At 48.5% G+C, this 23,857-nt stretch overlaps 1 protein-coding gene across 2 annotated transcripts; it reads left to right on the top strand.

Moving 5' to 3' along the window:
• The first annotated feature begins 276 nt into the window (after positions 1-276).
• ECSCR (endothelial cell surface expressed chemotaxis and apoptosis regulator) lies at positions 277-23,252 on the top strand. 2 transcript variants are annotated; one of them, XM_082323795.1, is made up of 11 exons: positions 277-370; positions 10,994-11,035; positions 11,622-11,672; positions 15,304-15,417; positions 15,926-15,973; positions 17,903-17,950; positions 18,514-18,612; positions 19,893-19,991; positions 20,571-20,607; positions 21,985-22,084; positions 22,641-23,252. In XM_082323795.1, exons 1-11 carry the CDS (start codon positions 313-315, stop codon positions 22,647-22,649), a joined length of 705 nt encoding a protein of 234 aa, XP_082179921.1. In that variant the 5' UTR covers positions 277-312; the 3' UTR covers positions 22,650-23,252. The 2 variants fall into 2 exon arrangements, with proteins under 2 accessions (XP_082179921.1, XP_082179920.1); XM_082323794.1 differs by lacking the exon at positions 22,641-23,252 and having other exon boundaries at positions 21,985-22,178.
• Positions 23,253-23,857: the final 605 nt, after the last annotated feature.

Raw genomic sequence — 23,857 nt, 5'->3', positions numbered from 1 at the left:
CAAAGAAGCTACTGAGGCCCAAAGCAGGGCAGGCCCGTCGTGCTGCCGCTCTCCCCCGCTATGAGAGCCGAATCCCCCAACAAACTGATGGCGAGGTTTCCTTTGCCGTCGGTAAGCGATGTCTCACATCCTCTCCGACCATAATGGACTAAAAAACACAGTTCCCCTGTGGATTCAGCCCGTTTCCTTCTATTCTTTAACAGGAAGCTCTGCGAGAGTCAGCCCAGGCAGGCAAATCGCTCCTCACCCTCTTGTCCCTCCCGGGATGGACAGAGCCTTAGCGGGGCTGCAGAGCCACAAGCCACCGAGAAGATGCTGGCTCCGTCCGTCCATCCGCTGCTCTGGCTGTTCGGCTGCGTGCTGTTCCGAGGTGAGACGCTCCGCTCGCACCCCAGGGAGGGTGAAGCAGTGCTGGGGGGGGTGATGTGGGGAGCCTGGCTTTGTGGGGGCACCAAAGGGAACCGGCCAGACGTCCGAACATGTGGCAGCTGCCATCAGAAAGCTCAGCCTTTAAATTCAGGGGTGGCAGGAGTCAGTTTGCTGTGAAAAACGCAGCTGTACCAGGTTTACAGCGCTGCAATAAAAGAACCTGTTTCCTGGTTAACAAAAGCAGCGTTTCTGCTGAGGGTTGTGGTGCTGAGGCGTTTTGTAGTAAGTGACTTTTGTCAAATAAGTGTAAATGTAGCACATTTAAATGTACAGGACATTATTTTCCTCAAAAGTATTTTTCCCTTGGCTGATTTTAATTCTTCCTGTCATCAATATAAAAACAAAGACCATGTGCAAGACTCAAGCAGAACATGCCTCATCCTTATTGTAATAATTCTGCTCCTTTGTGACAATTCTGCTTTAACTTCTCTTTCCCACGTGCGTCGCGGTGTGGGACGAAGGAACCGGTTTCCTGCTCTGAAGGGTGACGGGTTGGTTTTTCCTGCATCGTCAGGCACCTCTTGTGTGGCTGACAGCTGTAGTAGCTACGAGGGGAAAAGCATTCAAAGGAATATAGACTGCAACATCATCGCTTGCTTCTAATAGACAACCTCCTAAAAGTAATATGTGCCTCCAATCCAAAGTTTTTATCATTAAACCATAGAAGTTGCCTATAGGTTACAGATGCTGTGCTGGTAATAACAGGATTTTTAAAAGGCAGAGGAAATAGAAACCAATTCAGTTAGTAGCTGTGTAATTCTGAGAAGTAAGAGCACATGGATTGGGAAATTTCTCTTTTCATTAGAGGGCAATACTGCTGGCTTCAGCAGAGGGGCGAATTGTGCCCAGTATCATACAAGGGGCTTTGAGGCCCCTTGGCCATACCATTATGCTCCTTAATGCCTGGCCAGAATGCTGCTTTTCTCTTAAAACTACTTGGTATGGTTTGCATGGGACAGGAATGCTGTAGAGGTTGTCAGACAACGTCTCTGGCTCAGCTGCATCACGCCAAGATCCAGCCCCCTGCCCAGTGCGGGACCGCCAGCTGCACTGCCCCCAGGGATTCACCTCCCGGCTGGACCCAGCTGCTGCAGCATCAGGCAGAAGGCATGCCACTCTCCGTCCTTCGGTCCTGAGCGCATCACTTTGTCCTCCGCAGTCTGCTTAAAATCATGGGACAGGGACCGTTCTCGCTACATGTGTGTCTAGCAGCTAGCGCCGGACCCCAGCAGGGCCCATGCCTATAGACGATGATAACGGCATTGCTGATGCTCGATGTGCATCAGCTGATGCTGCCGTTGCACATCTCCAGCTTCAATCAAAACAATCAGCCTTCCCCACTGTCATATATCCTGTCTCGCTTTTTTGCATTGATCTGACAGTTCTGAAATGGCCTTAATTTTATTTTTAATTTTTTAGCAAAGCCACTAAGGTGGTGTAGTACTTGGGGGGGGAAGCTTCTGTGCAAGGCAAAGCAGCAGGCTTAGCAAAAGGAGCAGAGACAGGGTCAGTGATGCCGCTGGTTCCCCGACAGACAGGCAGCTGGGGAAGGGAATTAGAGGCTCTCGAACAAGACAGAAGAGCTCAGAGGTCTCTCTGCACCTGAGGAGGTGGAAGTAACCTTGCAGGAGAGACAGAATTTGCTTTGGCTGGAAACTAATACCTACCTGTTTCCACACAGGCTTTTTTTTTTTTTTTACTTTGAGCAAGTTCATTAATTTATTAATGAATTTATTATTTCTTAATTTAAACTTCTAAGCTCTCACAGTTATTTCTAAAGAAAGGTTCAAATACTGTTATTTTGAAATTGCTGAAGTGGCAAGGTTTGGAACATTTCCAACCTGTTTTTCCTCCCCCAGAAACACTTAACAGAAAATTTGTCCAAACAAACCTTTTCCTATGAACAGTTTCCATTACAATGGGCAGGCATTTTCCAGACAAAAGATTTCCACTAAAAAATTCCTCCTCAAAGCTGATGAGAACCCAGCAGGATTTTCCCACTGTGGCTCCATCCACTGCTCTCCTTATCTGCATCACAGCCAGTGGATGGATAATGCCACAAGAAGCACAGTATATTGAAAACACATAAATATGTCGATATATATTTTTGATGTAATGGAAAACATGGGGTGCAGCTAGAGGACAGAGACTGAGCTACCAGGAGACCTTCCAGAGACAGTGCTTGCATCCTAAAACCAAGGCATCACGTGCGTCCTGATTCCTTGGCCAAAAAGGAGCAGCCAGCGCAACCCTGACCTGGTGAAGAAGGAAGAGAAAGCAGGAGGTGGTTAGGAGAAATGTTTGTTCACAAAACAAACTGCTCCCTTCTAGTAACATGAAACCCCGCAGATGACTCTGCAAATCTGACGAAAGTGGCCAGAGACAGTTTCCAGGAATTATGTCCCATTTACAATAGGTGAGTCAACAACAGGTGTCCTTGGAGGGGATGGTGCCGGTAACCCAATGCCGGGAACGGTCCTACTGGGAAAGCCAAGGTGTGGGCTTAAGCCCGAGGCTGGAAAAGGGAGATCTGCACCTTGCGTAGCACCAGCAAAGGGCACCGCTGCCAAGCCTCAGCTAGAAGGTCTTATTACTCCCCTGCCCACAGGAGCCCACTCAGCATGACCCGACCACCACAACGAGGAGGAACCTCCCATTCAATCTTTTTTGTAGACTTATGAGGTGGGGGGGCTGTTTTTACCTTTCAGCTGAATCATCGCAGCACAGCAGAAAGGAGCAAAGTCCCCTCCAGTATCCCTGGCTGCAGGGGTGTCTGGAGATATAAAAGTTTCAAGGAGACTTTGCCCCTAATGCCAGTAGCTGGTGAAACTTCCTACAAACCTGTTGAAACACCAGGGATGCAGTTAAATGGCACTGCCTTACTAGCAGCTGGATTTCACAGCTTAGGGAGAATCTTCTCACCACTGGCTGGTGAGAAACCACTGGTTTGGGACCCAGTTCCCTGAGATCAAAGTTGCTGATCCAGGACACAGTGACGGGACAGGGACATCGTAGTACAGAAGCAAAGCGAGTGGCTTGGGCTTGCCACCCTACATAAAGAGGAGGCAGAGAGCTCACATGCAGCTGTTTGCTGCAGAAATGTGGAAGAGGGAGACGTGGAGGTGTGGAGCACGTCTGTCCACCCTCAGGAGCAAGCCAGGCAAACCCTTCTGGCACTGGGGACAGCCACTGGGAATAGCCACCACTGGTTCAGGGCAAGAGAGGGGACCGAAGGTGCGTGTCCCCCACCTTTCCCACCATTGTCAGGCACAACTGCAGACTCTGCGCACTCCCGAGGGCAGCACAGCTCTGGGCGAGCAGCTCCAGACATACGATTCAATAAGCTCCTCTCATACATATTAGCTACAAGTGACTCTGGAGTTGCTAAAAGTCTTAGAATCACTCTGAAATTAGTGTGATTAGAAATGAGGGAGAAACCTGTCACAGCTGACAACGCACTGGATGGAGACACAGGACCACTGGGCTTTGTGTCTGCCGCTTAGCACAGCCATGTAACACTCCTGTGCCTTGTTTTTCCCAGATATGAGAGAGGGATAATAAAATGACCTCTTCCATAAAGTGCTTTGAAATCTGGGAATAAAACCTAGGTGATGTCACCAGGGTCACTCACCTAAAATCTGGACTCAGATGAAGCTTGTCGGGCTAAGACGCTTTACCTGCTCTTTAGCTGATGCTTCTGCAAGACTCAGCACTTCAGGCAGCAGCTGCACAGTGCCTCCCCAGCACCAATGTGCTGAAATGACTGCATCCCAGCAGGGATGTCCTTCAGCCGCTCCCCTGGGCTTCAAGCCAGGAGACTTAAGAAAAGAAAGTGGAAAGAACAGGAATTATGAGAAATCCCTTTGCCACCAGCCCCTTACACACCTTGTCTCCTGGGTCACTAGGTGGGAGCTGAACCGATCCCAGCAGATCACGTTTCTGCATGGCAGTTCGCGAACACCACACAGCCTGGCTGCTACCAGCAACGCCCAGATAAACCTAGGGAATCTTGGAATTACTGGAAAGAATAATAAATTTGTGAATAAACTTGGAAATGGTAGCAAAGAGCCTCCATGAACTTGGGGGAAGCAGGACGGGCCTGGTAGGCACCTACTGCTGATCCACCAGGTCGGCTGTGCTGCTGCAGGGCACGGTAACGCGTGTGCTGTCACAGGGCTCCGCCGATGCCTGTCCAGAGGTGTAGCATGCAAGCAAATACAGCAGCTGACCTCCTACAGCAGCTGGAGCACACAACATTTGGAACAAAGCCATACAAAGTGATGAGGACCACCTGTGAGGTGGCCCATACAAGGGCAGGACCTTGGCTGGGAGCCTCATCAAGGTGCGAAAGCAGCGCTGCTGAACTAGCCTGCAACTTGTGACACCTCCTCTCTGCCTCAGTTTCCCCATCTACAGAAAACAAAGCAGTGCTAACACCACCCCTCTCCTCTGTAAAGTGCTTTGGGATCTGCTGATGAATAATATTATTTTTAAAAAAATGTAGGTAGGCAAAAAGCACACGCTGGGCTCCAGCTCCTGTCAAGCCTGGATAGGTGGTCCCCCCATCTTTCATTTGAATTAGACATAGAGTGATTTCCTCCTCCAAAACCCCAGACCCAGGGTCAAACCCTAGGAGCAGCGTGGCCAAGAGAAGGGCAGAACCCACATCACCAGCACTAGGGAGACCAGGAGCAAACACAGAGCTCTAAAACAAGCAGGTCACGGGGGAAACTGGAACCAGTAAGCAGCCGGGAGGGTGATGGCGCAGCAGCCTGATGGAGCAGGTGTTTACTCCCCAAACACCATGGAGCAGTGGTGGTGCAGCCAGGAGAAAAGCCATGCTGCTTTCCTCTTCCAGAAGCAACCGCTTTTCACAGAAAAAACAGGCTGCAGCACGCACGGTGATGTGGCAGAGCCCACTCCATGCATGCGGTTTCCCCACATTGTTTTTCTCCCAGCTTGTTTTCTACATTCAAGTGGTTTTTAATTGACTTCCGCTAAGATCTGCTTCCAGAACAGCTCACCAGAGAGGAGCACAGAGCGTGATGCTCAGAGAGGATGCCCAGAGCTGGGTGCAGCCCTTCAGGAGAGGCAGAGGAAGGCTAAGATTAATTTTCATTGCTGACAAGATCCGGGCTTAATTCCTGGCTCTCTAAACTTTCCATAACACTTTGGCCAAGTCATTACAATTCAGAACCACTTGGCAGTGAGCTGCCAAACCCCCCATGTCATTTGGGAATTAGACGCTTAAATACCTCTGTGGATCTGGGACCTGATTTAGGCTGTCAGTTATCCAGCCTGCATAACGACACTTTTCCTCTCTCCTCCACAATTTCCACCTTATCTGTTCTGCTGTGTGACCCTCAAGGCAGAGGCACCTTTTTTAGGCGCTTAATAAAATGGGACCTAGGCTTTTGCAGAGCTCTCTGCTTTCCAGGTTTCCTAATACAGTATTTTTTTTTTCCATGTGAAAGCCCTAAGAACTGGGTGTTGTTGCTCTCTGCCGCTTCAGCAGCTGCTGTGCTTCACCCAGGAAACAGCTGCACTTGCATTAAGCCGTGGGTGTATTTTTGTCATGGGTTATTTGACAGAAGTGCCAAGATATGAATTGAAAAGTCTAATTTTAGGTGGCTAGGTCTCTTTTCTGAAAGCATTTGTTTATGCAGCCTGCAAGCAAAGGGTGACACCGGGGTTGGCACAGCAAGGCTGCACAAGGCCACACGGGCTCCGCAGCTCCCTGCCACGCAATGCGCTACCTGGGGACAGGTAGGATGTCACCACATCTGCCCCCAAAACTGCCAGGGAAGAAGAGTCCAGTGAGTCCAGAGTTACACATCATTGGGGATAGACGGTCCCTCTCCATCACCAGTTCTGAGTGGACAGGACCAGTCTCAGTGCCTTCACACAGGTGCCAGAGATCCTCCCCTGTGACTCCATCGCTCTACGAATACAGACTGGACAGCACGAGCCCTTCTTGAGCCTCATCTAAACCCTGCTGAAGTGTTTCCAACAGCTGGCCCAGGTCTCTGCTACAGCTGTGCTGCTATACGGAGGCTCTGATGTAGTTTGGTTTTTTTAAGTGTCAGTGCCTCTCTTTGGTCAGCAGCTGGAGAAACCACTCTTTAAATGTCTACGATTGCCAAAAATAATACCAAAGCAGCAATACCTAAAATTCACCTTTTTTTGTTTTACATCATTCTCTTTTTGTACTGAGGAGTGAGCAGGGTGAGCTGCTGGCTCTGGGAACATCTCAGCTGCCATGAGAGAAGGCTCCAGGGAAAAACCCCTCTGCTCTCAGTCTAACAAACACTCACATCTAACCTCACAGAAGAACTACTACAAATAACAGAAATCCAAAATTACCCTGCTTATCCTCTGGAAAAATTAACCGAAAAGTAGCTAGCGCTGAGTCAGAGCTGAAATGCACCTGCAGTTCAGATGCGCTCCTCTGCAGCCCCATGGCTCTGGTGGGTAAGTGGGAGTTTCCCATTACAGCAAGAGCAGAAAGCCGCATTTCCCATCATAAATCCCTCAGCAAGCTCCCCGTCTCCACCTAGAACTGCACAATCTGGCTATAAATCACTTGCACCCAAACACGCAACAAATATCTTGGCAGTGCTTACGCTCAATGGAGAGTCATTTGAATGGCTTTGATGTTTATTGCAATTACAGCTGCGCTGGCTGCATCCTGATTATTATTGTTAGCTGTTGATATAGCCAGGGCCCTCCATGGAGGGGAGCAGGGCCGTGCTGGCAGAGGCACCCGGAGGAAACGGTTTCCAGCACCGTTTGCACGAGAGTCCCCCGGGGACGTCAGCAGGGAGCCGCGACACGTGGCACTTTTTTGTTCGTACCCACCCTGCTGCCCAGCCCCACGACGTGGCTTGGGTCCCTTCCTGCTTTGCGCACGTCCGTCCCTCTCCGCCGTAATTCAACCAGGATGCTAAGCACCTTCACCAAAAGAAAACACCTAATATAACAGGACTTTTGATTATTTAAGTTGGCAGGGAAGGCATAACAAGTAGCAGTGGCCAGAAGTCGGAGCCAGACATGCTCCACTTCGAAATAACATGCAGTTTTGTTTATAGAGCCAGGGCCATTTATTCCTGAGCAAAGTGCCAGAAGTGGATCTCCATCCCTCAGCCTCTTCGCAGCAAGACCGGTCACTTCTCCGCAGCAGAGAAGGGCAACCAGGCAGAGCAGGGCGAGCAGCTACTTGGCCAGGTGAACTCCAGGGACTGAGCACTGGGAAAAGAGGGGAAAAAAAAAAAAAGCTTATTCAACTATTTACAATAACCCCAAGGTTTAGTTCTGCAAACAGAGAACTCCTTATGACCCAGTGCTCTGGTGTGACCTTCACTGAGGGGCTGATCTGTGGTGGAAGAAAGCGTTGAGTATCATCCTCGTGCCCTCGCGCCGGGGATGCTGGAGCTAGCCCGCGGGATGGTCCCATCGCGGGTGGCAGTACAGGGCAGCAATGGCAGCTCCCTTGCTCTCAGCTTCCTCCCGTCCCTGGAGCCTCTGTTCAAGCTCTCAGATTTCTCCTCAGCTGCACTAAAAATGGTTGAATAAACTGCCAGCTCAGCACCTTTATTCCCCTTTTCCTTCAACAAAGACTAAGTGTAGAGAATAGCTCTTTCTTCAGCAATTCTTGATGCTTTCACGTGCCATGTAAACTAAAAAGCACCTGTGATAATTTAAAAAAGAAAATGTGTTACAAGCAGCTACTTCTCCCCACGGAGGAACAAGACAATGGCTTCTGCAAGGGAATTTTGGAGAAAGGAGCTGTTTGAGTTTGGCAGCTGCTAGAGGATATTGGCCCCCATGATGATCTCAGCACATTATTTTTTTTGTCCTGAATGTATACAGAGTAGCTGAAGGCATTTGCAAACCAACGTCGAGAAATTGTGTTGTAAAGCTGTTTAAGAGGAAGCCCAGTGACAAAGAGCAAACTTGGCAAACTCTTGGGATCGATGGAAACAGCCCAAGTCACCGCACGTTTTCCATGGAGCCAGCTGGCCCCCGGGGAGCGGGCAGCGCCCCACAGCACCCCAGGTGACAGGGCTGCAAAGGGGTGCATCCCCCTTCCTCAAAAGAAGCATCTCTACCTCTTTAAGGGCAACTGTGTGCCCAAAAGATTTTTTTTTCCATTATATTAGTTGATTTAGTAAGTGATGTTACATCTGTCCATAATCCTGTCTATGTTACTAGACTGATTCTCATTCAACCTGTTCTTCAAAACCTGCAGAGAAGGATATCCCAGAATTCTCCTACACAATCACTCCTAGCAACTCACTATCCTTATGCTAAAGCACTTTCCTATTGCCCAGCCTCCCTTTTCCTTGCTGCAGTTAAAAGTCTTTGTTTTCTGGTCCTGTTCCCAATGATTTAGAAAACCAGTTAGTTGCTTCCTCTCTATGTAATTAAAGATCTGATCATGTCTCCTCTTTCATGGACTAAACACGACCGTTTTGCCAGCCTGCTGCCCAGTAAGCTAGAAGAGAAAAGCGTGGAAAAGACCTGAAAAGTCAGGTCTGATTTTCACAGCCAAATCCTATCTGGAAAGAGACCATGTTTTATTATGTATTCACTGTGGTTTACACACTGTTCTGGTTCCTGTTTGGCTGGGATCACAGTCATAAAGCCTCAGACAAAAAAACAATTACAGCTCCAACGCAGTTACGTGAGAAAAATGAGATTAATCAGGAGCTCGCTACACCCAGACGGTCCCAAAGGGTGAGCTCTGAGCCAGGCCCTGATAACCCACGTACACTGGATGCTAAAGATCTCATTCCAGATACGCACCGCTATCAGGGCATTCATCTCACCTCTTTCAGACACCTACAGCCTAGGTACCTACCATGAAGTTCATCACCTACATCGCCTCTGCGGCTCCTGGGAAGAACTGGGATGTTGCAGGCTGTGGCTCCTCTAGCCACAGCTAGAGTAAGGTAGAAATCTGAAATAGCTAAGGTAAGGCAGTAAGGTAGAGATGTGAAATAGGTCAGAGCAACAGGGTTTTAGAAGTGCCTGGTCCTCTCTTTGGCGAGAAAGAGAGCCTGGAGATGAGCTCTCTCGCAGGCTGGCTCACGAGAGATGTAAAGCAGCGGTGAGATGAAGATGCAAAGCAGCGGGTGAGATGAATCTCGTGTACAGGGAGGACAGATTCTGGCTGCAAATGAGCGCACAAGCACTGCTCTGCTCTGGCTAGCGCTGCGTTGCTGGACCTCCCCTCCGGCCACCCGAGGCGCAGCATCCTGCAAAGGCACTGCAGACCACCGCAGACGGCTGCTGCAATGGAGCTACGTGGCGTTACAAGGGGACAGCGAGCTGGAAGGATTCAACCTTTACTGCTGTCCCTTCTTGTCCAAAACCTTTAGCTCTCCTGGGACTCTGGTGAGATGGATCATCAGTGGGATCAGATTCAGCTGTTTTCTGTAGCTGTAATGTAGTTTCTTTCATTAATCTTAACTACAGACGGCACCAGGATCACCATCAACAACCATTTAAAAATACCAATTAGGATGTGCATTTCAAAAACAACAGACTCATAGTCACCTTTTCAAAGTTAAACCAGTTGGGTTTGATTTGAGTGTTTAAAGTGCATTTACATTTTCCAGTTCTTGTCCCCAAGTACGGGAACTGGACATTTCTTTTTCCCATTTTAAATGGCATCTCATCTCATCACAGGACTCCAGGAGCTGGGGCTTAAAGAAAAACACCGGGGATCCTGAGAGCAGGCAACATGGGGGATTGCTGCAGGGATGCTTTGTCATAAATCCAGAACAAAAACAAAAAAACAAAACAAACAAATAAACAAACAAACAAAACACCTTTCAGTTGAGACACTAGGGACTCAGTGCAACACCTACGACCCTGGGAGAGCAAAGCCCTGCACGGACCTACAGGACTCCCCGCCACTACCAGGGACGGCAGCTCTCAGTCAGTCCCCAAGCTGCAGCCCCCTCTCTGCGTCCGGACTTACGCGGCGGCTACAAGGCTTCAGCCAGCTTCCCAGGATGCAAATACACGGGACAGAAGGGGACAGAAGGATCAGAGTTAGAGAGATAGGAAGGCAAGTAGCCCCATCCGCTCCTGGAAGACTTTACAAACCTCATCCATCCACTCATTATGGTCTCAAGGGAACAAAGTGTTCAAATTAACTCTTTAAACAGCTCCAGAATACAGGTCAAACAGCCTTTCTCTGCCCAGACTGAGCTGGAGGCAAATAGCTCATGGGGAGGGAGCAACCCCACCGATCCATATGGCCTTGCATTTCCCCTGTAACAGAGGAAGACGGCCCCCTGAAGGGTTCGGCTCCATCTGGGGAGAAGGGCATTTATCCTGGCTGAATAAACTCCAGTACTAATTTACTCAGAACCTGATAGTTTTTCACTCAGCGTTTGCTACTACTTCTTTCCTAATGCTTTTGGGGAAATCATGTATTTCAAAGTCATTCCTACAGAAGATGAGGAAAGCCCAAACCACACAACCAGCAAGAACACCAATGCATTAGTAACAGTCACAGATTAGCACCACTAATGCCCTTTTTCTTTCATTTCAGGTACTACAACCTCCACAGAGTCCTCTGTCCACGCTGTAACAGGTACCTCCTGAGTTGTCATCTGCTTTAAATGTCTGTTTGGATGTGGATGCGCTTGCCCATGTGGGGATGCAAATGGAGAGTCCACAAATGGGAACCAGATTGAGAACTCCCATCCATTTCCCATCCTTTTCCCAGGACCCCGTGTTGCCCACCCCTGCCTGCCCCATCTATCACCATTCACCCCCAGATCTCCAGGGGCCATGGAGCGCACTGCACCCCAGAGGATGACCTTGCCTGGCTCCCCTTTTTCTGGTCTCTGCCCCCAACCTTGTCTGGAAGAAAGCAATGCTGTGTCCCAGGAAGCCTAGAGAAAGCAGAGGGATCCTGCCTCGTCTTTGCTCTCAGTTCCCCCCTAGCACTTCTCCTTTAGCATGCTCTCCTCCACAGATCCTCACAGCCAAGGTCCCTGCAGCCACACCAGTGACAAACTCCCTCCTTAGCATCTCTTGCCTCCATCACCCTTTCAGCTCTTATTGGCCATAATGGCCCCTTTCTGGCCCATCCTTCAACCCTCCCTACGGGGATCCCACCAACAAGGAGCACATGTAGGAGATGTCACCTCTATGTCTCTCTGCTTGTGTTACAGGTCAATCCCAATCAACAACGCATGGCCCTGAAGTAAAGAACCATACCTCAGGTAACACTCGTCTGAGACCTAAGAGTGCAGCTCAGGGGCATCCTGGCTTGTAACTGGTCTGACCATCAGTCCAGCTGGGCCATCCAGCAATAAATGGGGCTGTGCAGTGGCAGGTTAGATGAGAACAGTGCTGGGGAAGAAGGAAATTTTGTGGTGTAAGGGCTTCTGATCCAGCCAGCTCACCCCAGAGGGATCCAGGCACAGGTGTGAGCAAGAACAGGGTAAAAATCACTAAATTGAATAGGGAGAAGCAGGGCCGGCAGGTCACAACACAGGAAAAACCCTGGGCTTTGCATCTTGTGTGCGCAAAATATGCGACTGCCCGGAGTCCAGGCAAGGAGCCAGGCTGGGCAGCGCCCGTGCTGCTGCACCCTCCTGCCTGGCATCGCCTGCTTTGCTTAGCGGCTCCTCCGTGCAAGGACCGCCGGGTGTGTGCCGTACGTGCAGGCACAGTGCCTCGCACGGCAGGTCTGGCCTTGGCTCCTGGTGTCGTGACAGAAGTAACAGCAGTGAAGTCATTGTTGTAAGAGCTTCCCTGCCTTACATTTACTGTCCAATACTGCTCTCTTGACAAGCCTGGCCGCATTTTTTTTTTTTAACTAAAAACTTCCAGTGCTTTGCACACCCTCAGCACCTCCCACACAACGGGTCAACATGTTCCTCATTTCTCCAAGAGGAACAGGGGAAGCACGAAGAGGCTTGTCCTAAACTGTACGATGTTTGTGTCAGCACAGGGACTGAACACTGCCTTAGCTCTAATTCAGTTATTCATGTTTGGGGTTTTGCTTTGTTATCCACCTTCACGGAAACAGCAATCACTCATAAGGACAGAAAAATATTTAAAAGTAATATGAACCTCTGAGGAGTTCCCTTACTTCATTCTCTCTTTTCTGTTCTCCCCTTCTGCTGAAAGCAGCTTCAGGACACTACCCCACGTACATGGTCACACAAGCCCTGGAAGTGGGCGTAGGGAGGTGTTAGCAGAAAGCTGCACATTTCAGTCTGAAAATACACAAAACCAAATACACAAGAAGGGATCTCTCCAACTCCAGATCTGCATCCGTTTGCCCACTTGAAGCTTTCGAGAAAGAAAAAAAAAAAAATCTAAACATAGTTACCCCTCCAAAGGGACCCCAAAAATATAAAGGAAAAAGATCTCAGATTCTGCTTCCATGCCTTGCAGAAAAAAGAAACATTCCTAAATTCAAATATTTTGGTGAAGCATTTGGCTAAGGGGGGGGGGAAACAACAACCACCTTAAAACCATTTTCACTCTTTTCTCATTTTTATTGGAAAGCCGAGAGAAGTCTAGACAAGGAACTTGCCTATAAATTCCAAGCTGGTGATCCACTCTTCCTTCCAGATGGCTTATGGAAAGGTTTTTCCCCCCACATCTTGCTCTGGATCATGTTCTTGCTATGCAGCTTTGAGTAGCAGGTTGAGGAAGACGACAGAGCCTGCAGGTCACTGCAAGAACTGAACCATTTGTGCTTAGAGACTCTCAGTGAAATGAAACATAAAAGTTAGCATTTCAGATAACAAGCAAACAAACACGTGGGTGCCAGGCAGCTCTAGCCAGTTAAAAGTGTCCAGTGATAAAAATACCTCCACTTTCAAAGTGGGAAAAAAGCAGTGGCAAAGACCAGACTTTCTTCATGGGTCTCCTGAGCTCTGCCAGCTCAGCACCTCCGTACACTAAAAAAAAAGGTACTTAACGCCTAATGCAGAGGTACTTAATGCCTTCTTTGCCTCAGTCTTTAATAGTCAAGCTAGTCATCCTCAGGTTTTTCAGGCCCCTGAGCTGGGAGACGGAGATAGGATGCAGAATGAAGTCCCAGTTGTTGAAGAGGTGGCAGTCACTGACCTGCTCCTCCACCTGGATGCGCACAAGTCCATGGGGCCAGATGGGATCCACCTGACGGTAATGAGGGAGCTGGGCAGAGGAGCTGGCCAAGCCTCTCTCCATTATTTATCAGCAGTCCTGGTCAACCGGGGAGGTCCTGGATGACTGGAAACTAGCAAACGTGACACTCCTCTACAAGAAGGGTCAGAAGGAGGATCCCAGGAACTACAGGCCTGTCAGCCTGACCTTGGTGCCGGGGAAGGTCATGGAGCAGGTCATCTTGAGTGCCATTATGCAGCAAGTGCGGGACAACTGAGGGATCAGGCCCAGCCAGCATGGGTTCATGAAAGGGAGATCCTGTTTCACTAACCTGGTCTCCTTCTGTGACAAGGTGACCCGCTTAGTGGATGAGGGGAAGGCTGTGGATGTTGTCTACTTGGACTTTAGTAAGGCCTTTGACACAGTCTCCCACAGCATTCTCCTGGAGAAGCTGGCTGCACACGGCTTGGATGGGTGCACTCTACGCTGGGTTAAAAACTGGCTGGACGGCCGAGCCCAGAGAGTGGTGGTGAATGGAGTCAAATCCAGTTGGCGGCCGGTCACGAGTGGTGTTCCCCAGGGCTGAGTACTGGGGCCGGTCCTGTTCAACATCTTCATTGATGATCTGGATGAGGGGATGGAGTGCAGCCTCAGAAAGTTTGCAGATGACACCAAGTTGGGTGGAAGTGTCGATCTGCTGGAGGGTAGGAAGGCCCTGCAGAGGGACCTGGACAGGCTGGACCGATGGGCCAGGGCCAACTGCATGAGATTCAACAAGGCTCAGGGCCGGATCCTGCACTTGGGTCACAACAACCCCATGCAACGCTACAGGCTGGGGGAGGAGTGGCTGGAGAGCTGCCTGGCTGAAAAGGACCTGGGGGTGTTGGTTGACAGCTGCCTGAACATGAGCCAGCAGTGTGCCCAGGTGGCCAAGAGGGCCAATGGCATCCTGGCTCGTATCAAGAATAGTGTGGCCAGCAGGACCAGGGAGGTGACAGTGCCCCTGTACTGGGCACTGGTGAGGCCGCACCTCGAGTGCTGTGTTCAGGTTTGGGCCCCTCACTCCAAGAAGGACATCGAGGTGCTGGAGCGTGGCCAGAGAAGGGCAGCGAAGCTGGTGAAGGGTCTGGAGCACAAGTCTTATGGGGAGCGGCTGAGGGAGCTGGGGTTGTTTAGCCTGGAGAAGAGGAGGCTGAGGGGAGACTTTATTGCTCTCTACAACTGCCTGAAAGGAGGTCGTAGCGAGGTAGGGGTCGGTCTCTTCTCCCTAGTAACGAGTGACAGAAGGAGAGGAAACGGCCTCAAGCTGCGCCAGGGGAAGTTTAGGTTGGATATTAGGAAAAACTTCTTCACCGAAAGGGTGGTCAAGCATTGGAACAGGCTGCCCAGGGAAGTGGTTGAGTCTCCATCCCTGGAGGTATTTAAAGAATGGATAGATGTGGTGCTTGAAGACATGGTATAGATGGACTTGGCAGTGATAGGTTAATGGTTGGACTCGATGATCTTAAGGGTCTTTTCCAACCTTGATGATTCTATGATTCTAATGCCAAAGTACAAGAGGTCCCTGACACTGAGCAGGACTAAGGCTTGTCCTTGTCTGCTTGTGCCCATGCTTTGCCTAGCAGATGATCCATAACTCCCAAGGGGTTTGAGGACCCTTTGCAATAGCCATGCCCTCCTCCAAGCTGTTTCTGAGCAGAGCTTGTGGTGAGCAGAGCTCTCTGAAGTAATGCTATGCTTCCTCTGCAGAGCCATCAGTAAAATCAACACCACCAACCAACCCGAATCTCACCTCTGTGGGTCAGACTACTACAGTCAAATCCTCTTCCGTCGCTACAACACTGCTAGTGTTGACTGTGCGAGGTAAGTACGGAAAACTCAAATTTTTGCTCAGGCAGGACCTGTTTTTATGCAGTCCTCCCTGTCCAAGCAAAACTGGGGGCATCAGAAAGACTGGGCTAGTCCACGCCATGCTACTTATTCAGTAGCAGCAACTTTTGAATCTCTCTGAGTCTTTGCTAAAAGAGCAGCTCATTCCAGCTCCCCAAAGGCACAGGGCTGGACACAACCATGACCTCGATGTGGCAGCTGCACAGCCAACCCGTATCAGAAAAGCCAGATCAGTCTTTACCAGGTAATGTTTTGCGGAGGAGCTACAGGCACCCCAGCCTCCCTCTCCCAAGCTCACCTCTCACATACGCTCTCTAAATGGACTGCACAGCTTGCTAGCTGGACTTCTTGACATTTGTTTGGAGGGGAAGCCTCATGCAAGCAAAGTTTTTTTACCCCATGGAAACCCAACAGCTCTCCATAGCACAATTAGTAGCAGCTTCAAGAGTGAATTCTCCTTTCCTATGTTTTCTTTATCCAGATGAAAAGTCTAATGGAAGCAGAAGCACAGCAGCTTCATCACCACAAGGTACTTTGTCCTTTTATACAGTAACAATAAGTTTAGATAATTTCATGGCAATTGGCTTACTTGGTTCACATGGGGCACATTATACAAGCACTAGTCTTCATCTTGGGGTTGAGCCATCAGCAACACCCAAAATCACGTCTGGTATCCTTACAAGCAGTGATAAAACACAAGACCAAATGCATTTAACATCCTCTGCCTGGGATGAACTTGAACAGTTGAAAGACTGATCTATGTTTAGGAAAAGGGGGCCCTTTTAACATCTTTAAAAAAAAAAAAAAAAAAGAATTGTTTTGCTTTTAACAGTTCGCTTAACCCAGCCTGTAAGCAAAAATTACAGAATTCAGTAAGTGTTTTCTCAGAATAAGGGCAGAATCCAAGTGAGTGGGAAGACTGAAATCTGACAACTAAGCTGATTCCCCATTAAAGATTCAGTCTCAAAAATCTGCAATGGTCAAGACAGAAGCTGCTCTGCCTCACCACGTACCTCTCAGATCTTCTCTAACACAAGCAAGGTTAAAAACCCGTGGTCAGCTCTGCCTGCACAGATGTCCAACCAGCATGCCTGTGCCCAGCTAAGCCAAGAGCCCTTTCCATCAGAGCAGATTGCTATTAATTATAACCCTGCTTTATATCGGAAAAGCTCCACACATCTTTGACTATAGAAATGCTGCTGATGCTTCCAGAAGAGAGGTCTCCTCTGTGTGAGACCCAACATTTCCCAGGGATGGGGCATCCATGCCAGGCTCAGCAAACCACAGCTTCTGCCCACCGCCCGTGGCTAGAATAATTTCAGAACGAAACAAAGGGTTTGATGACTGGTGAAAAAACTGTACAGCAGTAGTCCCTGCTTCTCAGGACTGTTCTGCTCCATGTGGTTTCTGAACCAGTTAGATTTGTTATTTCATACCTTTTCCCGGTTTCATACTGTTTCTCCTTTTTCTTCTGACTTTTGGCAAAATTACATTCCGAAACAGTGATGTTTTCTGCAAGAGAGGAACCTCAGTTTCAGCTGCACGCCTTGCGCTCCACTGCAGAGTGCCAGGAACTGCTTCACACTTCTCCAGGCAGCACACGCTTTTGGCCAACACTGCTATTGGGAAGGTGGGGATGGGAAAGGAGGAAAGATCCTGCTTGACCTACAGATGATCTTCTGCAGCTCTAAAGTATCATTTTTAGTCTCCTGACAGGGCCTGTAGCTGTTCATTAAGGTCAATGCAGATAATCTGGCCGTTCAACACACATCCAGGAGGCAGCAAAGGATTTTTTTCGCTGTATAAGTGAAACACACGGGCTACCTTTAAACTTGCTTGCACAGGCATTGGAGGCAGATGTCACAAACCAAACAGCTTCATGTAAGCCAGTTTATCCCACTGAGAACTGGAGGCCTTGCTCGAACAAACCTCTACACTGCCACAGCTAGACTACATATGGTGTACAAGGTAGCCCAACTCAAACTAGCTTAATTACTTCTAGACAACCCAGGACAGCATACCCACTAATTCCAAGGACAAGGACAAGCCAAACAGCCAATCCACACCCACAATCTGCAAAATTTCTTCCCCTAAGCAGATGATTTTTTTTTTTTAAGTCTCAATGTTTATGAGCAATAGCCAATCTATAACCTTCCCAGTTCACTCTTCCAGTATTCAGTTGCTGTATCTGCCCCAAAACTGCATCTGGGACTGCAGAGCCTGAATAGTTTATACAAGGGTATTTGAATTTTGGTTCCCTGAGTTTCTATTTGGACATGGAAAATAGTACAAAGTATGTTTGGTGGGAAGGTTTTAGCCTGAGTATGAATTCCGTGTTTTCCCAGATATCGCCAGCATTACTGTGAATCTGTTCTCCTCTCCAGCACGTCCATTAATTCTTTTGGTTATTAGATGACACTCGAGGACAATACTCACATTCTGCGTTTCCTCTATGCAGGTCAAGATCTCAAGAGAAGTGAAAGTACCACAACATCAGCAACTCAAGGTGCTTTCTCCTTTCTCTCGCAGAGAGATGATTACCGCTAGATATTTTATAGCCCTTTTCACAGCCAACAGCAAGGCCATCATACTGCTATCTTCAAGGCAGCATGGTGAACGGCCAGCGAGTACCTGAGGGATGCTAGCCATCCCATCTAGCCCTTGAAAAGCCTGTAAAACTCCACAGAAGTAGCATTTTGGGGCAACCTGTTGAGCCTGGGAACAGTGGTTGTGAGTCACAACAGGAAAGGTGCTACCATGGCAAAAGGTTGTAAAAGGCGGGAGACAGGACAAGCCTCCCCCTCAAACACACTGCCAGATGAGTCCTTCACCAGAAAACCCTGTGGGCGTTCTCAGATAGTCGATAAAAGGGGCCACACGAAGGCAACCTGATTCCCACATAGGTCTTGGTCACTTTGCTGTTAACATTGATGGGGCTGACCAGGATCCAATGTTATTCTCTTCAATAAAGTGCAAGTGTGAGTTAGGTCCTCTGGCACTGCTAGGAATCCTCTTCCCAATCTTGGAAGAAAGACTTTTATATAAAGCTACCTTTTTCCCCTCTTGTAGGCATCTCAAAGCAAGTTACCCCAACATCGAAGTCCTTTGGCTACTTGCCTGCGCCCACTCCAACAGATGATAAATCCCCACTGACGGTGGCAGCTTTTGGTAAGGTCTTGTGCAACCTGGGGAGAGGATGGGGGGTCTGTTTCGCCAGGCCATGCTGTTTTGGACACCCAGCTTCAAAGGTTCTTCCCTGGAGATGGCTCCACAGTTTTCTTCTTCAGCGTGCCTGATCCTGGAGTTTTCAGAGTGCAAGGGAAAACCCTTGAGAAAAAGACTTGTCACCAGCAGGCAATAAAGCACATAATAAATACTCCCAGCCATGCCCAGTATACAAGGGACAGACAATTTGAAAGTCCATCACAGCTACACCTGAGCTTGGGATCTTGCTCCCAGCAGCAGGGTTTGCCCCAGCTCCATGTTAGTACAAGACCTGGGCACAAATGATCCCATGCTGTGCCTTGGTTTCCCTGACAGGGTCTAGAATAAATACACTACCTGCCTGGAAGCTTAGACAACTTTTTTTCCCTGCAAGCCTCTTGGGAATGCATTCCCACCCTGCCTTACTGCCTTCCCCTGTACAGCTGCACCCTGCTTGGTACAAAGCAGCCAAGTCCTCCACACCCTTCAGACTATGGAAGGATGGAGCAAGAGATGCCATACCTTAACCCGGGCAGAGATTTGAAGATAGGCACAGGGTAGATTTAAGAGACCCACTCTGCCTTGGGCTATATTGTCCCCTTCTTCCATGAAGATGAGCAAAAAAACCAATTTGCTCATTTCTATCGCACTATAGGAAAAAGTGTTATTTCAGAAGCATTTTTAAAAGTCGAGTGTTAACTTCATAAATATTATTTGCTTATATCCTCCAAGGAAAGCCACGAGAAGTCCTGAAGCAGTCTTGACAGGACAATTCCCGTGCAAAGAATAGTTCGATTTATCGAGGCCAGATGTATGAATCAAATCTGCAGTTGGTCACTCTTTTTTGAGACAGACAACATAATTCACAGTCTGTAGCTTGTCTCTCCCTGTTACATTACATATTTATCTGACTTTATACACCTTTAGGATAAGATTTACCAACTGTAGTAGGGACACACCGACTTCAATCAATCCCCAGTGCAATCAGCTGACTTCTGCCCTCCTGGCACTGCCGTACCAATTAAGTATTCATCAGAAGCCCTTTGAGGCTACAACACAAGAGGATAAAGCCATTCGCTCTAGTGGCTACTTACTTGTCTGCCTATTACGTACCATGCTCGTTTTAATGAACGTATTGATTTCCTACTCAAGTTTTGATGACAGCCAGTCTCTCTGCTACCCCAGAAGCCGAGGACAGGCACGTTGTTCTATCAGTCACAGACAGTTCTTTCCTCCATCCCCAGGTGTCATCAGCTTCATAGTTATCCTGATAGTGGTCGTGATCATTCTGGTCAGCGTGGTCAGCCTGAGGTTCAAGTGTAACCGCTCAAAGGACTCAGAAGGTATTTGCCTGGGGCAATCAGTCTTTCCCTAATCAAAAAGTCATCAGTTTCTACATGGATCTGGTAATTCCTAAAAGCTTACACGCATGGTGGAGAGGTTTTGAAGCCAAACTGGAACACAGATTCAGCAGTTAGGAATGTAGTGTGGTCACCTCTTTAGAGCCTCAGCCCGGACCCATCTGCACAAGGAAACAGTCTCAAGTTTGCTGCAGTTAAATGTGGGCAGCTCTTCCAGCGAAAGTCATGGAGTTTGACACTCCTTTTCCCTAGGAATCCCATTTCCCACGAAGCAGTGCCCACTAGAGGGCAAGGCTGCTCTACAGCAAGACGGTAACTGCCAAAAGACCAAAGGATGTTAGTGCCTAAACAGGCAGCAAAGCATTCCCTCTCGCCCGTATGTCACGTTAGTTGAAGAATTTTGTCTAATCAACTCTCAAGTATCCCCCATGGCGTCTCTAATCTCATTTGGATTTCATTTATTACCCTGTACAACATACTTCTGAATATAGCTGACTTATTGTATTGCTTCGCCGTGATGTTTTCTCACTCATACATCACTAACTGCTTTTCTCCCTCCAGACAAACAGAAACCAGGGACCTCCATGGTATCAGAGAGGTAAGGCTGCTCACACTATTCACATCCCATTGAAAATGCCTATTTTATTCCAGAACTAATTTTAACAAGGAAAAGAGGCTGCTTTGGTTATTTCAGGTGGAAGGAAGCATTTCAAGACATCTTTGAGACAGGTAAAAAACCAAAATGAGCACTGATAGCACCTCATCCTCAGTCTCATGGAGTCAAAGGTAGAAGTTCAATATTTAGGGGCCTCATTTCAAAGCTGCACTGATATCTGTGAAGACTCATCACCTTCCAAAAGCAGTTTGCTTGTCTTTCTTTGCCTAGATACAGACTTGAGGTCTAAACCTGGGTTTCTGGATATCAAAGCACCCTCAGTGAGATGTGGCCAGGTCCCCAAAAATATCTTCCAAGACACCTATTGCTGTTATCTAGCAAGAGCAGGATAAGGGGCCCCCAATCCAGAGACCTTTGGAAGAGAAGCACCAAGCAGAGGATGGTCCATCTGAACCCCATGGTCCATCACGGCTACCCAAGATGAGAGGCTGCACGTGAGAGAGCAGCAGAAAACAAGAGCTGGAAGGGACCAAAATATGTTGCTCCTGCTTTTCCATCTGCCAATTTCCTACCAAAGTAATAAACCCTGCTTTGGAAAGAGGCAAGGGATACAGGGAGCAAAGTGCCTAAGTATTTAGGTGCCAAATTTGCATCAGCGTCAATGGTTCAGAAATACCCTTAATGATCATGATCTGAGTGATCTGCAGCCACTGAGGCAGGACATACCAGAGCAGAGGACTGTGCCCCCGAGGCACGCTAATCCCCAAAGTCATCCAGTCTCCACTGGCACTGAATGCATATCCCAGCCCTCAGGGCAGGGAGAAAGGGGAATTCCATGTTCCTAACACTTGTAACTCTCACTCTTAAGAGAGATGCTGGCAATACATCAGCAGCAGCATTGGATGTAAAAATATCCGGGGCTCCCTTTGTACGACAAATAAAGGCATAGGACAGAGGGACACGGTAATGTCTCCTTTTGTTCCAGTTCCGGTAATGGCTGCAGGGCAAGCAGGTACTTCAGTCACTGCGAACCAGATCCAAACTGCTCCTTGACTCTGCCTACAAGTAGTGACACAGGTGACAATGGTGCTTTCTGTCAGGCAAACCAGCACCACTTCTGAGTTTGAATGCACTCCTCCTTTGCCCAGAGATCCCCGAACCTGTGTTCAGACAGGGGACGAGGACTTTGGCACTAAGGATGTGCCCGAGTCAGGACAGCAGCTCAAGGGGCTGTGTAAGTCAGCCCCGGTCCCGTGTTCCAGCCAGCCACAGCCTTGCCAGTTTGCCTCCGGCTGCGTGCAAAGAAACTCCCTTCTCTCGTTTTCCAGAGTAGTTAATACTGCCTTCTCTTCTTGACAGCTGCTCGGCAGGCACAAGCCAGAAGGATAACAGCATCACTCTGATCTCCATGAAGAACATCAACATGAACAACAGCATGAGTTACCCACCGTCAGAAAAGGTTTCCCTTTTAAGCCTCACTTTTTAGAGAGTTCGCTGGGGATTATTTATCTTGCTGGATAACAGCATGCCTTTGAGTTATTTCTTCGCTCTCTTATTCCTTCAGAAAGATAATAAAAAACAGCTGCCATCAAACTCCTAAAAGTCCAAACTGGTTCCAGTGAGCCTTGTGAAAAGTCTGGATGCCCATGTCAGGTTTATCCAAGCTGCCTGAACTCAAGGCATCACATGCACCTCACGTATATAGGTGCCATCACCTAGGGCCAGCCATCAGAGCTGGAGTGATTTGTCATTAAATGAAGAGGTAAATAAGCCAGGCTTTGTGAAGTAAAGGTCTCACCCTCTAGTCCAAGCTTACCGCACTCCTGCTCCACAGGAGATATTGGAGCACATTCCCATCTCTACTCTCAGATCCGTCCCACACTAGTAGTTCACATCATTTTAAGTTGTTTTAAAGCTAAACTAGCACTGGGACTGGGTTTCAGGGAACGCATTGCTTAACTTCTTTTGCCAGCCCAAACAGGCTGCTGATGCAGCATGTTTTGTTCCTTTTGCAGGTGCTATGAAGCCAAGGGCCCAGAGCCTGAAGCTGACACGTGACAATCAGCGGTGACTTTCTAGTTTTTTGGGTTTTTTTTTTTCCTTTGGTGAAAGAGCAAGGGTGGACTTTATATATAAATTATTACGTCCCTTCCAGTCAGTACATTTACGGTAGCATCCCACATAGCTTCCCCACCTGGGGTCTAAGGGCTTTCTCCAGTTACAGCCTGCCATGCTCAATGGTTGATAGCTAAACTCTATTTTTTTATATGCCTTGAAACCCTCAGATTATTCCAGCAGCAAGAAGCTCCAAGGAAACACCTACTTGGCTAATAAACTGCTGCCTTAGATTAATGGCCTTTATAGTCTGTGCAAGCAAGTCACAGGGTCGTTAATCAATCAGTATAGCTCCACACTGAGTCAAACCCATGCATTAGAAAAGCATGATATAAAGCTGAAGGCCTAATGGGACTTAAATGGCCACGTGCTAGGTCAAATCCCAGCACGAGTGCTCCAAGCCCCTTATCCTTGGTGCCCTCATTGTCCCCACAGCAGTGGGGATGATCATATCCACCTACCTCACAGGGTTGTTGTGAGGCTATGTTAATCGATGTCTGTAAAGCATTTGGAGAGCCATGAATTAAAGGTGCTGCTGAAATGCAAATTGCCATCTTAAATACTTTATTATTAATAACTGAGATTCAGGCAGGCAGATCGCCGTCTTCCCACAGGTCCAACATGCTCATCTGAAGTGTAAAGAACAAGGTCTCTGCATAGACAGGGTTTTATCTAAGTGCAAAAAGGAGTGGCCACAAGCAAAATGCTGAGCTCCTTCAGGTCCTGAAGTCTGGTAGCCCAAGTTTGCTGGGAGAGCTTCCATCTTCTGTACCACCACTTTCCCAGAGCTTCCTGATGGACCAGAAAAGCAGCTGCCTCTTCCAGTTTAGCCAGAGTACCCACCCTATGGCAGCACCAAGAACCACCAGCGCACCCCCGAGTCGCCATGATAATGAGAACAGCCCTCCGTTAGGCTCCACAGTGCAACAGCTCACGTTTGGGGCCAGTTGGTTCATAACCCGAGCTGGCTCAGACCCAGCTGCCGGTCACTCTTACCGCCTACAGCAAAAAATACATCCTTATAAGCCGAGCAACCAAGGATGATGGAGACATCTATGTCCAGCCTCCACGCGACCCTAAGAGAAACAATGCCCTGTTGGGTATTTCTGGAGGTCTC

Source organism: Platalea leucorodia (genome assembly GCF_965183815.1).
Source record: "Platalea leucorodia genome assembly, chromosome: 11".
Taxonomy (NCBI): Eukaryota; Metazoa; Chordata; class Aves; order Pelecaniformes; family Threskiornithidae; genus Platalea; species Platalea leucorodia.
This window is presented reverse-complemented; position numbering and strand designations above follow the sequence as displayed.